The following is a 13908-nucleotide window of genomic DNA, read 5'->3' as shown; positions in this document are numbered from 1 at the left end:
CGAAATTTCCGGAGCCCTTCACTACGGCGTCCCTCATAGCCTGAGTCACTTTGGGACGTTAAACTCCCATAAACCAAACCAAACCTAAATTCAGGACTGCTGTGCTTTTCAAGGTGTTTGGCATTCTAGACAAGCCTTGAAGGCTTCCTAAGATGTACTGATCAATTCGCGCTACAAGGGACATACACACGGAAACACAAACGGACGAAGCGCATGCGCTTCGTCCGTTTGTGTTTCCGTGTGTATGTCTCTTGTAGCGCGAATTGATCAGTATGAAGCACCAACTAGCCCCCGCTCTTGCATTCCTAAGATGTTGCATTTTCACTTTCGAGTCAATTTTTGTCTGTTTGCAGACCTGCGTCATTCGCATAGCAATGTAATAGTGAAACAAATTTGCCATCATATCTTCTTTATGCTCCACACATGGGAACGAGAATGTATGCTTTGCTAGCATTGCTTCAATTATTACCTCATACGCATTCATATGTGTGGCATTTTGCTGAAATTCTTTTTCAGCGATCTGCAGCAAAGAAAAAATCCTGAGATTTGGGTGCAGGAGCCCACCTCTTGTCTTACATTGCACAAGTATGCTTTCAGGCTGAGCATGGACCTCAGTTTCTTCAACAGCCCTTCAACATTTTTCTGCACATAAACCCAGCCAGGTAATACACAATGCAGTCAGCAGCCTCTGGCTCTGCGCATACCTCACCAAACGCTTCATCGCACTCAACCTCCGCGGCAACCAATCCATCCAGTTTGCATTTTAGCTGCTGAAGACGAGTCTCTTGTTTTCTGTCCATTTGGAACGCAAGCTTTAGATCAGCCAACGTAAGCACATGTGTTTCCCGAGCTTGCTGCTCTACCTCGCAGTTCCCAAGCTTGGGTGGTTTGATCAGGCTATACACTGAAAGCATGTTATATAGCTGAAGAAATGTGGGTAATAAGGGATGGTCATTCTGACCGCCTTCTTGGCGGATTGTCAAAAAAAAAACACTCTAATACATCCTGGTTAAATTTTCCAGACAGTACGTACTTGAAGCCACACTGTTTGAGCAAATATCTTGTCAGTTCTAAAGCTGACAAAACTGTGACACGCAAGCCTGCTACAGTCTGCTCTGTCAGAAAATGATCGCGAGATATCCTTCCAACCACCACTTCCCCCTCCCGCTTGTTGAACCAGTACAAGAAGGAGGCGAGAACTGAGATCTTTGCTGCCTGCACTGATGCCTTCTTTGGAATGATTGCGATTGAGTGCGTCAAACAGATCGTTAAATTACAAGGTGAATTCTACTGTGCCCTTAACATTCTCCAGTCCCACTTTTTTTTTCTTTGCTAGTAAAACTCCAGCCCGCTGGTCACACTTCAACTGAACAGTTGGGAGCGAGTTTTACGCGCATCTCAGATTAATATGGGTATGCATATGTGAGCTTGTGGCAAACACGCAAGTGTCCAGGCTGCTTTTGGTCTTGAACAAAAAGCTTATCATAGTGTGTCCATTGGACACGGCCACCAGGAAAGTTTAGAACCTTTTGGGAATGCAGACGGTTGCGCAAACATTTCATAAGATGCGGAGCATCCGAAAAGACAAATATGCTACGCTTGTCATCAACAGGGAGGGACGAAACAGCTTTTACCCATCACACAATACACAGGAGTGTATGACGGAAAATATAATGGGCAAAGAAAGACACGTGGCACAAAAACAAGCGCAGCGATCACTCCAAATGCAGTTGCCGGCACACACGCCGCCCACACGCCCGCTGACCCCCTAATCTGCTAGCGCCATCTCACGACGCTCCCAGAAAACACGAGCGGACGGTCGTCAACATCACCTGCTGGAAATGCACTGTCGTTCAGACACCTAGTATATTCTTCCACCGTGGCTGGCACACAGGAGGTCAAAAGCTCCATATGCTAAACCCAAAACCTTAAAGGGATACTGAAGCAAAATCTGAAAATTGAACAAAAACGCTGAAAATAGATTCTCGGAATGTGATTACACCGAAATCTAGTCGTCACTGCGCATATTTTTCAGCGGATGGTTTTATTTTCGATGTTTCATGAGCGCGCGCCAAGCCCTCCCGGTCAGCGCGAGGTGAAGAGCGTGACGTCATGGCACCCTCCCGCGGCGACAAGTATGGCGGCGCCCTTCGATGCATGAAACTAATGAAACCTCGCTTCGGACTGGTTGCGTCGTTGTTACTGGCTTCTTCAGCGCGGTCACTGGCCATAAATGGGCCACCGGTCTTTCGCTTCGTCTCCTGTCGCCCATAAGAAAACTTACGAGTAATAAATTTGCTTTATTTTTTATTTAGAGTGACGATTCTGCCTCCTTTAGGCTAAGCGGGGTGTCGGTTTGTTGACAACAATGCTTCTCCTCCTAACCGCCAGATGGCGCCACTAGTCTGAACATCGTTGCGCTTCGGTTTTAAAAGTGAGAATGTTAGAAATGGCGTAAGGTCCGGAAAAAGTTGCTGCATTTAGCGGACGTAAGCGTGCATACGGTTATGGTATGTAAACAGCATCAATTAACATTTTGACATATCTGTGTACGCCATGAGTAGCGATGGCAATCGTGCTTCTGCGGGAACGGTGGGCGCGCGGGTGTAATGACGTCTAGTCGCAGCTTCCACAGGCGGCCGCCAGGTGCAACAATACGGCAATAAATAGTGAAAAACAGTATGTCATCCACCTTTTTCGCTAAAATGCTTGTCATATTTATCAATTTTAGCAGACAAGCTCTTGTTACATGCAAAAGAGCAGCTCCAAAAGTTTGGTTCAGTATCCCTTTAAAATAGGGGGGACACCAAATTTTTGGTTGGCGTCTTTGTTTCAAATACTGCATTGCCCCAGGGCACATACACATGACACATGCTGCACGATTCATATATGCACTATAAATAATTTATTACCGCATTACTTATACTGAGCGGTTTCGCTTTCCGAGCGCTGGGGTGCGTTATGACGTCACTCTCAAAAGCAGCAACCCTGGTCACGTGGGCTCCAAAAGTAGACAAAGGGACTGCTGCGTCGTCTGCTCTCGTACACATGCTGTACATAGCAGGGCTTTTCGAATTGCCGGCCGGTACTATGACATGCTTAGCAAAGCCAAGCGGGTGAGGGGCAACGTCGAGTTCTGAAACCAAGCAGCTCACTTGGGACGATCTCAGTCGGAATACGCGATTTCAGCGTTGTATTTAGCTTTGGAACACTCCGCCCATTCCAAAAGGATAAAAGGGTGCAACAATTTCTGGGAGTCTTTGGTGATCTCGCGAGTATATTGTGTATTCATAAGCAGATAAAATTTGTTTTGTACAATGCATTTTTAAAATAAATATTTGCTTTCCTTGTGCTTTGCTGCGTATGAAATTAGAGCTAGTTCTCAGCAATGCTGCTGTTCCTGTTGCAGCTTGAATAAGCCCTTGTGATCTAGATGCCAACTGAAAGCAGCATCTGCTTGCATTGGATGAAATGCTCCCAGTGCAGTGCATTGCTGCTATCCACATTGCACATAAAAGAAGAATCTAATCCCACTCAAACAAATATCTTTCCGCGTGGTTTACATAGTAGAGTTTCCTTGTGGTGTGGACGGAATAACAAAAATCTGCGGACAAAAAGACTAAAATGTAGCCGTTAAATGCATTCCTGAATTATATATGCTATCTAGGCGAGCTGAAGCATTCAACAAAAATTAAAACTGGACGTCCAGCAAGCTACTCATTTTGAATTCCCAACGGCCGAAGCGAGAAACATAGTGGCGATAATAATGGACAGTATACATGATCAATTCACAGAAAAAAATGAATGAAGCCGCAAAAGCTGCATTGAAAAGAGATTTGCTTCCCATGTTTGAGAAAGCTCCTTTTATGAAGTCAATCTTTTTATAACAGGTGGCTACCCTTTTCTTCTTTCGTCCCAGCATTTGATGTTCTCTGCCAAGTGCGTGCCAACATCAAATTTTTCATTTTGAAGCAGATAATAGTAATAAAATTCAGAGCAAATACAACTGAATAATCTAGAGTAGTTCAGATATCAATACAGGTAGTTAAAATTACAATACAAACATGCTTCCTCAAAATGCAGCAATGAAACAGAATATTCCACACCAATATTTTACTCCTCATAATTTATCACATCCTAATGCTTACTGACTATCTCAATGAATGAGGGGAAATCATGTAGAATGGTAAAATTTGCCTAAAGCATAACTGTGTGCAGGGAAAAACCTGACAGCTTGAATTTGCAAGCTGGCAAGTGGAGATGCTCTTGCCACAGTTCGCACTGAAAAGGAGTAGGACGTGATGTGGCACACTGCTGAGAAACAAAAGATTATACAAAAAATCAATGAACAGCAGCTTAAGCTACAACGCGAGTGAGAGCTTTAACACGACTGCGTCTTCCACGCTGCCTCGTGACACCTAAGACAGGTCCAACTGTGAAATGCTGTCCCAGATGCATCATTCTTGACGGGACATGGCCCGCTGAACTCTTGTGTATGGGTTTAACCACACTGGAATCCCTAGCCATAACGGGCCCACAGATGCTGGCACATTTCAATTCGGAATCTCTGCAGCAATTTTGGCAGCTGTTTTCCTTCTCACCAGACGAAAAGTGCCTCAGTGATCTGGGCTCTTAGATTTGGAAGTTGCTTAAAATTATACTCACAAGTTCCTGCTCTCTTTTAATGGTTCATAAGAGTGGTGGCCATATGTGCTTTTACAGAAGAAACAAAGAGCACCACTTTGAGAAAATGCTGGAAAATTATCTAAACGAAACACTCCGCATGCTTTCATGGGATTCATAAACTGCTCATTATACTGCCAGAGATTATTTCTGGCTTTCAAAGGTTGATTTTTCCATCAGTGAAAAGTACTGTCGTTTCCTGCCTTTCTTTCCCATGAAGGCATCCTGTGCTCACTCTGGCATCCCTTTAGACAGCAGCAGTGCCATGGGACAAGCACGAAGAGATTTCCATAAAAAATATCAGCTTTCTATGACCTTATCACAGCTCGAACCGCAAAGAAACTAGCCTCTATTTGTTTGTTTCTGCAATGGCCTACAAGATTGACGAGGCCTGAGAGCAAGATTTCCAGATTGATTTTGATGCCACGCTAGGGTGGCGTGGCTCCTCGCATGAGTACATTGAAAGTGCATGAATTCTGCACATTGCTATGACTACGGCATATTCCACAGAAAATACTTTTGAATGCAGCTATGTCTATCCATATGCACCAGCCCAAATTTACTGTCGAGTCCGGGAACCAGTACAGAACGAACCAGTATATACAATGCTCACATCATGGACGACAAGGAAAAGACACCCAAAACAGACAGGCTGCCATGCCTTATACATGTTAGAAGAAAAAATATGCCACGCCAATGTGAACAGACCGTGTGCTGGGCACTCACAGTACCAAAGAAACTTGCGGCAGACCAAGTTTCCGTAAGTACTTAGGAAATCAAGCGTGAATGCAGCGCGGGATCAGTTAATCACCACTATTTACAAAGCTTGGATCGAGCTAGCGGCCGCCAGCACCAGGAACGCACGAGTACAGTGCACTGTAGCGCGAGCAACCGGCCACAACCAGCCGCCTAAACGCGCGCCGCCATATTGGATTTTTGATGCGTTTACCGCCTCTCCCAGGTGCCGCCACCATCGCCTTCGAAAAAAAACGTCCCCATTGGCTCTATGAGAGTGTCACTCCCTTGCCCACGCGTCCCACATTGCTCGCCTGTCACTTCAGGGTTCATTCGAATGCACGTGAAACCGGCGGCGGAGATTATGCGCAATTCGAACCCGCTCGGCGGCAACGATAGCACGGGCATTTCGTTCGTCGCGAGACCGCCAGTGTTCATTGAAGGGCATTCACGCTGCTCGTTCACCACTGTTTTAATACAGCGTGCGCTACGCAGCAGTTGTCGGTGTATTGTGCGGACGTTTCGTGCCTGTGTGCAGTGTGTTTGTGCCATTCGTGCTCTCGTATCCGTCGCCAATGAAACCTCGTTGCTACTTCTGAGTGTTTTGCAACGCTCCGGCGATTGTGACTGCTGTTGACTATAATAGAACTGCCATTTTTTGCTCTTCGGCGATTGCGCTTGCTTGAGCGGCGAGGGTGTTGACATGGACAGAGTGAAATTGTAAAGGAAGCAGCTGCGCTCGCTTTGTTATTAGCATACAGAAACGTTGTTCTATGCCCGTTTTTGAAGCGGGTAACGTTTGAAGCGAGCTATTTGCCTCTGGGACGTGCCAGGCTCAAGTGTATTCGTTCATATCGAGGTCAAGTCTGTATTTTTGGTCGCGCGCGGTTTTTAGATCCGTTCCTTGTCGAAGGTCTTGCAATTGCTTTTCTGGCTGAGGTCATGATCAAGAAGTGTGAAAAAGGCGGAGCATTTTCGCACTTTATGACAGCGAAAATGCTTCAGCTGTAAATAGTTTCTGGGTTGCTCTCAGCTTTAAAAGTGTAATAGAGGCCTTTTCTCACAAGTGTTTATTGCGCCCATGTCCTGTGATAGTGTTATGTACTGTAAAAAAATACCTGAAACGGGAGTGCACATGTGCATTAAATTTCCATGGTTCCTGTGGTTATGTTGAAGCCATTTCATATTGTTGATCACAAGCAGCTACTGTGCAGTGACATTACCAGCTAGTATTTCAGCAAGTAAATTAAATCAGTGTGTACAGCTACAGCTCTGCACGTTAAACATGAACCACTGCACTAAAATACTGCACAACGCCGTGAAATTTTACTACAGCCACTTGGTACCCCTAAACTTCTAGAAGCAGTCTGAAAAGCTGCGGTCATATATATTATTCAGGAAACTATTTGTGCCAGCGTGAAACACGCTATGTTGCAGTGCTGCAGGGTGGATTTATGAGTCATCCTTAAAGGGGAGGCTGGTTAAAAAATTCCAGGCTTTCGGAGGAGGGTAACACCACCCCCATAAATCCTCCTCTGCCGTGTTACTATATGCACTGTCGCCCTCGCCGTATTTGTCACCTCTATGAGTGCCTCTTGGAGTTGTAATTGTTGGCACTGCCAGCATTATCAACCCATTATGATACGAAATTTTGCATTCAGGGATGAGAACCCAAACTTTTTAGTATATTTGCCCATCCTCTCTGCTATATGAGAAAGCATTCCTGTCATGGCGAGCCACACAAAAACATGCTCTGAAGATAAATACAGTACTCAAGACCAATAACAATATACTGCAGGTTTTTCTTGTCCTGACTGCTACAGCAGAAGGCACTCTTGGCACAGCAAGCTGCCCAAACATACCCAATGGAGGCAGGATGCAATATTCAACATCAAGCGCAGCATTATAAGGCAGGCTGATTTTTCTAAGCTGTGGTGTGACCAGGCATGGCAGCATTGTTGATGACCTTGCCGAAAGCAGGCCCATGCACACTTATTCAGCACAAAACAGATGGTTATGCTATCCACCAGAGAGCGTGATTAAAGTGTGGCCAGTATGTGGGCCACATTTAGGCGTGCATAGCAGGCAAACAACCCGAGATCAAAAACCTTGCTCAATAATCTCATGCATGAAGTTCTAAATTCATTCTCGCAAATCAATTTTTTTTTACAACCTCACGGGCACATTTAACAGCTCTCCTCACAAATATCATTATACTCACAAATACGAAGCCTCCTTGCTTCGAAGCTGGACATGGAAAGCTTCCAGGACAGCTTTTCAGGAAGCTTAAGCTTAAAAGCAGTACTTTTCACTGCATTAATAGTTGGTTCGGAAGCATCATAAAATACACGGCATGATTTAAGACGCACAGTATGTAAAGAAAAGGAATGAAATATCATACACAGCACAGAGTAGCAAGTTCGATATGAGTGGCACCATCTGTAACAGTTTTTTATATAAAAAAAAACACAAACAAGCTTTCTCTTCAAAGTGTACGCTAAATTTTGTTTCTTCCCATCTTCTATATTTTGGCAGCAGCTGTGTATTTATGCACAATTTCACTGAGCAATAATTTTGTGCCCTTCACCTCATTTGGTGAAATGAACCTGCTAGCCCTGCGATTAACACGAGACTACGATGAACCTGACGTAAGTATAGCAGCATATTTCTTCAATTGCGGCCTGCAAGGACCCCAGGGAAGCATACCTCCACCGTCGCTAAACGAAGCAGGCAAAAATGGCTGAAGACATTGCGCACCATGGTGGGCTACCGCAATAAGTGAAATTTCCTTCCCGCGCTTGCCGCATTTGCGATAAGTGCCTTCGTCGAATGCTACTTGATTATGACGAAGAGCGGACTGTTTGGTTCGAATAAGAGAGAGAGAGAGAGGGGATGATGCCTAGGCGACGCTGCCCAGAGCAATAACTGGAAGCAGCCGAGTGTCTCGTACGGATATATTTCCGGGCCTACCGTGATAAAGAACGGCCACAAACCAAGCGTCCCTCGCACTGGAGTGTAGGATAGCTCCTTCGCTTGGTTTGAAATCCAACGAACCGTCTAATATCAATCATTAGAACTTCGGTTTTTCAGTGTTCAGCCTGTTGAATGCATTTGCGGTGTATAACGCATGACTGAAATTTCTCGTAGAGCTTTTCCTAGCGAGCCGAGGTAACAGCGTTGAGGCGGACATGCAGCAGTTTCTCGACGCCACTTACAGTCGCATAGTTCGAGGCTCCGGCATACGTGCCCTGGCCCAACCTTACGTGGCGTGCTCGCTGTCGTAACGTGTAAAATGCTGTATAGTGTTGGTTTTTCGAAAAGCTGCTCTGGATGACACATTTGAGGGAAACAGTGGAATGACTGCAGCGCAGGTCCTTGCCATGTCTACAATGAATGTCTTATAGATGGCCGCACGATTTGCTGGTGGCTGGCGAGAGGTGCTTCTGGAGAATAGCTGGCTTTCCGACTACGTCCTTGATATTCAATTTCGTCGTCGCTTTTGATACGGCAGCATTTAGGTCGTCGTCACACTATACAGAAAGGGGAAAAAGGGAGTAAGCTCTTCGCCAGCGCACACCCTCGTTTAAAAGGCTGCACCCAAGAGGAGAGCTTACTCTCTTTTTACGCCCATATAAGCGTATTCGTGTTAATAGTGGGCGCAGCTTCCGGTGTCTTCGCAACGAAATTCCCTGATTCAGTCACGTGACCGACCTTGCGGCAATCATCATCAACCCGCCCACCGTGGCAGGTGGCAACCTGCTCACCGGGTTGTGAGCAAACTGCCCACCTTTGCCAAATTCAATGCATTTGCCGCCTGCCCACCGAGGCGCTGCGCATGAGCCTTACCGGAGCTTGGTAAGAGCAACCTGGGTTTTTTTTTTGAACAACCACCTGCCGGAGCAGTGGGGCTTCGCTTAACCGTCGAACCACTGCACCAGTAGTGCTACGCAGACTCACCGCGATCTAAGAATGCGTTTCAAAGGGTCGTGACGTCTTCAACACCACGTGACCATCGATGGACTTATCACAAGGCAACGCCAAATATGAAAACCTAAGGCCTTCAAAATATCAAGACAGCAGTTCGAGAGACTTAGACCGACTTTGAGACTCGAACCGACGGAACTGCGACTGAAAACATACACAGAAGTTGTCGAGCCGTGCGGCGTCTTCAAAGCAGCCATAAGGTACAAGGATCAAGTCTGTGACCTTCCGTTGTACATCGTAGACTACGGCGGACCAGCTCTTCTAGGACGCGAGTGGCTCGAAACTTTGCGCTTGGACTGGGACGAAATCTGCCGTTTGCACAAGCTGAACAGGTTTTGGTGCGCAATTTCAGGAGCGGACCAAGATGGCTCAAAGCAACTATCGGGCAGCGCACCGGGCCAATGTCGTACGAGGTCAAGGTGCAGACACCCCACGGATCCTGCATGTGGAGGCGACACAAGGACCATTTGCTACGAGCCTCAGCTACGAACACGCCGTCACCATTTGCGGTGGGGGAGGAGACCGACATCTGTCATCCAGAACTTTCAGATTGTCCGCCACCCTCATCAACCGCTGTCTCCGCAACTAGCCCTGCACCCGTGGCCAGCGGAAACAGCCCTACGAGGCGGTACCCTCAGCGAGTCAGGAAGCCGCCTGACCGATAGCAGCCATCGTGACTCTCCAAATTGCGGTGGAGGAAGTGACGCGCGTTCCGGCGTTCTGTGGGAGCCGAGAGAGATGCGTGCCGGCGTTCTGTGCGAGGCGAGACACGGGCGGGCGTGCTGTGCGAGCCGCATGAGACGCGTGCCGGGGTTTCGTGTGGACCGAGTGAGACGCGTGATGACGCGCCAAGTGACGTCAGGCGTGGCTCTACAAAAGCGAGCACCTGCATGAGCGCCGCCGGGAGAAAGCATCTCAGCTGTTGCCCAATAAAGCACTACGCAGTGTTCTTATCGCTTCTTACTTGCCGGGACCCGAGAACACCACAGGCGGGCATATTGCACGTACGGCCTCTGTCGTCCGTTGGTGTGCAAAAACATCAAGGCAATCCGACAGACGATGCACTGACATTTCCTGCGCTCATTGAAGGCAATGGCAATTGGTAAAATTATAATGAGCGCTGGTTTTCTCGATGGTTTCCTCGCCCAACTGGATCAAACTTGTCGATCGCGCTCCGCTAAAACTTCCTGCTAAGACACCTGTCCTGCCTGCGCGGAGCTGCGGTTGTTCCAAGGCACAAGGAAACCCAGAGCTGCAACCATTTCTGAAGCGACACCACGCGTCGTATCTAGAGGCGACCCCGTCGTGAACTCTCGTGCCTCGTGTTCAGGTTCGACCGGTGGCGCCACGGTGATAGTGGCTTTTACAATGGAAATAAATACATCCCCTTTCCGCAATGGACCACCCACGTGTAAGCTCTCTAGCCGTATACAGCTTCAGCGAGACTATTGGGGCTATGTATACGCTCGGTCAAAACTAGTCCAGCCGCATGGTCGGCTCTTATGAGCATTATAACTGAGGATTCATGGCATGCTGCTGGCAACGGCTAGACTAAACGCTCCTCTTGCCTTATATAATTTTACAGCTGGAAGGGTGCCTAAAATCTCCTACGTACAAATAGACACAAAGCAAACCCTGCGGGCGGTAGACTTTTGCCGGGTATTGTACAGGTGTGGACAAAAGTAAACGGAGCACGCAACTGTCTTCGAATATTTTTCACGCGTCACCTAACTGAAATTTCCAGCAGTGGTATGCGCATGCTGGTAGCGGAGATTAGTGGGCTTTCTTGTAGACAAACAACCCTTCTTCATTACCAGTGGAGAAAGCGTGATTGCACTTCGAACGCAATAACGTGCTCCGTTAACTTATGGTCGCGCCTGTACATGTCGCCTCCTCGCTGTTGCATGCAGTCCTTGCGCCATTTGCGTTTGCCACACGTGCGTTTAGATTCGCTCTGCCTACCTGTCGCTGCTCTGACCGCACGGCCTGTCGTACACTGTAAATTTCCCATTGGGCAACGTGCACTGCAGTTCTGGCGGTGAGGCGGAGACTTTTTTCTCTGCTTCTTCATCCTGGCGTTCTTCTGCTCGTGCAGACCGCTGGGAGCACTAAGCGATGCGCTCGACCTCGCACTCTTCGGTCTGCCGGACAGGCCGTGTGCTTCGATCCCCCCGTCTCCGTTTTTGGCGCCATTCACCCTTTACATTCTGTATGCATACTGATCGCATAACATTCTATGCGTGCTTTCAAACGCATCAAACTGTACCCTTTATTCTTCGTTTTTGTACTTGGCGCACCGCTCACACAAACGTGTGCAACATAAACATGTTTGTCACTGTTGCTTCTCGACTTCGACGTCATTCCTAGCTTACGAAAGCCTCGTCATTTCGGAACGCTGTCCTTCCAGACTAGCTTGAACTTGTGTTTGCCTATAACGGTGCTTTAAATTAAAGAAAGATAATTGGTTCTGCCCGCAGATGAGCCCAATTGTTACACTGCGCTCATGTGAGTCTGTTCAAATTTTCAGGTGCTTTTTTTCCCTTTGCAAGCCGTCGTCGGCATGAGCCCCCATCACCACCGACGGGACAGGCCCAGTGAAGAATCCACACAGGGGACCGTCCGCTCCATGACAAGTCATCATCTCATCTCCAGCAAGACGCGGAGGAGTCGGCTGGCGCCGCCTCTTGGCTCCCAAGCGCCAGCCACGGAGCCCGTGGCGAGGGCCAGCCGACCAGGCAGGAAGCTGATCCCGGAGTTCCTTCAGAGGCAAGAATCTCGCTGTATTCGTGGGATGCTTAAAGGGTTACAGATGCAAAATTTCGAACGCACACAAGCGACATTTGTTTCATGGGCGATGCCTTCTAGAAAGCTTCGGTCGAAAGCATTAGAGTCGAACATAATTTAATATGATATTGAATGTTGTCCGAGGACCCGCTAAGGTTTTTAATCTGAATGGAGGGACGTCAAGGTCCACCTGCTCCAATTCTGCTGACGTCACCGAAGCCAGTGGTTGTTCGAAGGAGCAAGCAGTGGTTGCCCGCAATGCCGGCTTCCTTCGAAATGTGGGAGCCCACGTTGGCCGGTCGACCGTGATGTCAACGTGCACTTGAGCGCTAGCGCCGACCACGACCGAAACGGGCAGTAAAAAATTGTTTGTAATTATTAAATCTGCGCCCTGACATTTTAAGCCAATTTTCATTGTTACAAGCCCGAAAGGCCTTTTTACAAGGCGAATATACGGACGCCCCAAAATCATGTACCCTTTTCTGTGCTCGTTTAAAGGTGTACTGAAGAGGAATCTGAACACTTTTTTTTTATTGCTGGAACTCGATCTACACGTTCCGAGCGTTTTTGGAAACTCCGAAGTATTGCCCTGTGCGGCCGATTTCCCTAATTTAAATACGATTAAAGGTCCCGGCTCTCGCCTTTTTTAATTCCGCAGACGGTGGGAGGAGTCAACCAACCTTTTAACCAGTCCCGTGGCGGCTTGCCGCTCTGCCATCGGCGGAATGATACGTAGTGATCAGCGAAAACAGAGTCCACGGGTATTTTATTTTCGTGGGCCTAATTTGCAGCTATGTAGTCTCTGACTAGATCTATTTATTCACGGAAACCTAAAAAACACAATAAAAGCGAAAGCAAAGCCACCACGCGACTGCCTGAAACGCACTCCATGCGCTGGTTGACTCCTCCCACCTTCTGCGGGGTATTAAAAAAAATGGCGGGAGCCAGTCGTTAATCCGATTTAAATTACGGAAATCTACGGCACAGGGCAACAATTCGAAATTTCTAAGAATGCTTGGAACGTGTAGATCTAGTTCAAAAAGACTAGTTCAGATTCCTCTTCAGTGCACCTTTAAGAGTTCCCGCTGCAAAAAGACGAGTTCAATTCCTCTTCAGTGCACCTTTACAGGTGCAGTGGAGAAGAATGTGAACTCGTCTTTTTGCCGCGGGAGCTTGATCTACACGTTCCGAGCATTCTTAGAAACTTCGACTTATTGCCCTGTATGGCTGATTTCTCTAATTAAGTCGGATTAACGTCCGGTTCCCGCCTTTTTTTTAATTCTCCCCGTATGGTGGGCGGAGTGGACAAACGCGTGGAGTGCCTTTCAGCCAGCTCTCTGGAGGCTTTGCTTTCGCTTTATTTTGTTTTTTAGGTTTCCGTGAATAATTAGTTTCATTCGCAGATAATATAGCCGCAAAATAAGCCTGCAGAAATAAAAATACGCACCAACTATTTGCTACTACGGACTACTACGCATTACTCCGCCGATGGCAGAGCGGCAAGCCTCCACGGAGCTGGCTGAAAGGCACTCCACGCGTTGGTCGACTCCGCCCACCGTACGGGGAGAATTCAAAAAGAAAAAGGCAGGACCAGGCCGTTAATCCGACTTAATTAGGGAAATCGGCCACACAGGGCAATAATTCAAAGTTTCTAAGAATGCTCGGAACGTACAGATTGAGTTCCCGCGGCAAAAAGACGATTTCAGATTCCTCTTTACAGCA

General features: G+C 47.5%; 1 protein-coding gene and 1 long non-coding RNA gene across 4 annotated transcripts in view; one reads left to right on the top strand and one right to left on the bottom strand.

Moving 5' to 3' along the window:
• The window catches only part of LOC149354209 (uncharacterized), an 84726-nt gene that overhangs the window by 1708 nt on the left and 69110 nt on the right, over positions 1-13908 (bottom strand). The window lies entirely within an intron of this gene.
• LOC149354210 (uncharacterized) overlaps positions 1-13908 on the top strand; it is a 55035-nt gene that overhangs the window by 35356 nt on the left and 5771 nt on the right. For 2 of the 3 annotated variants that reach the window (XM_089583169.1, XM_089583168.1), the window contains one exon: positions 11952-12168. In XM_089583169.1, coding sequence (XP_089439295.1) covers positions 11952-12168 — 217 coding nt within the window. Of the gene's footprint in view, positions 1-11929; positions 12169-13908 lie in introns of all 3 variants that reach the window. The other variant, XM_089583170.1, reaches the window with a different exon arrangement.

This window comes from Amblyomma mixtum, chromosome 3 (genome assembly GCF_055824585.1).
Source record: "Amblyomma mixtum isolate Tamu chromosome 3, ASM5582458v1, whole genome shotgun sequence".
Taxonomy (NCBI): Eukaryota; Metazoa; Arthropoda; class Arachnida; order Ixodida; family Ixodidae; genus Amblyomma; species Amblyomma mixtum.
Note: the sequence above shows the minus strand (reverse complement) of the source record. Positions and strands in the feature narration are given on the sequence as shown.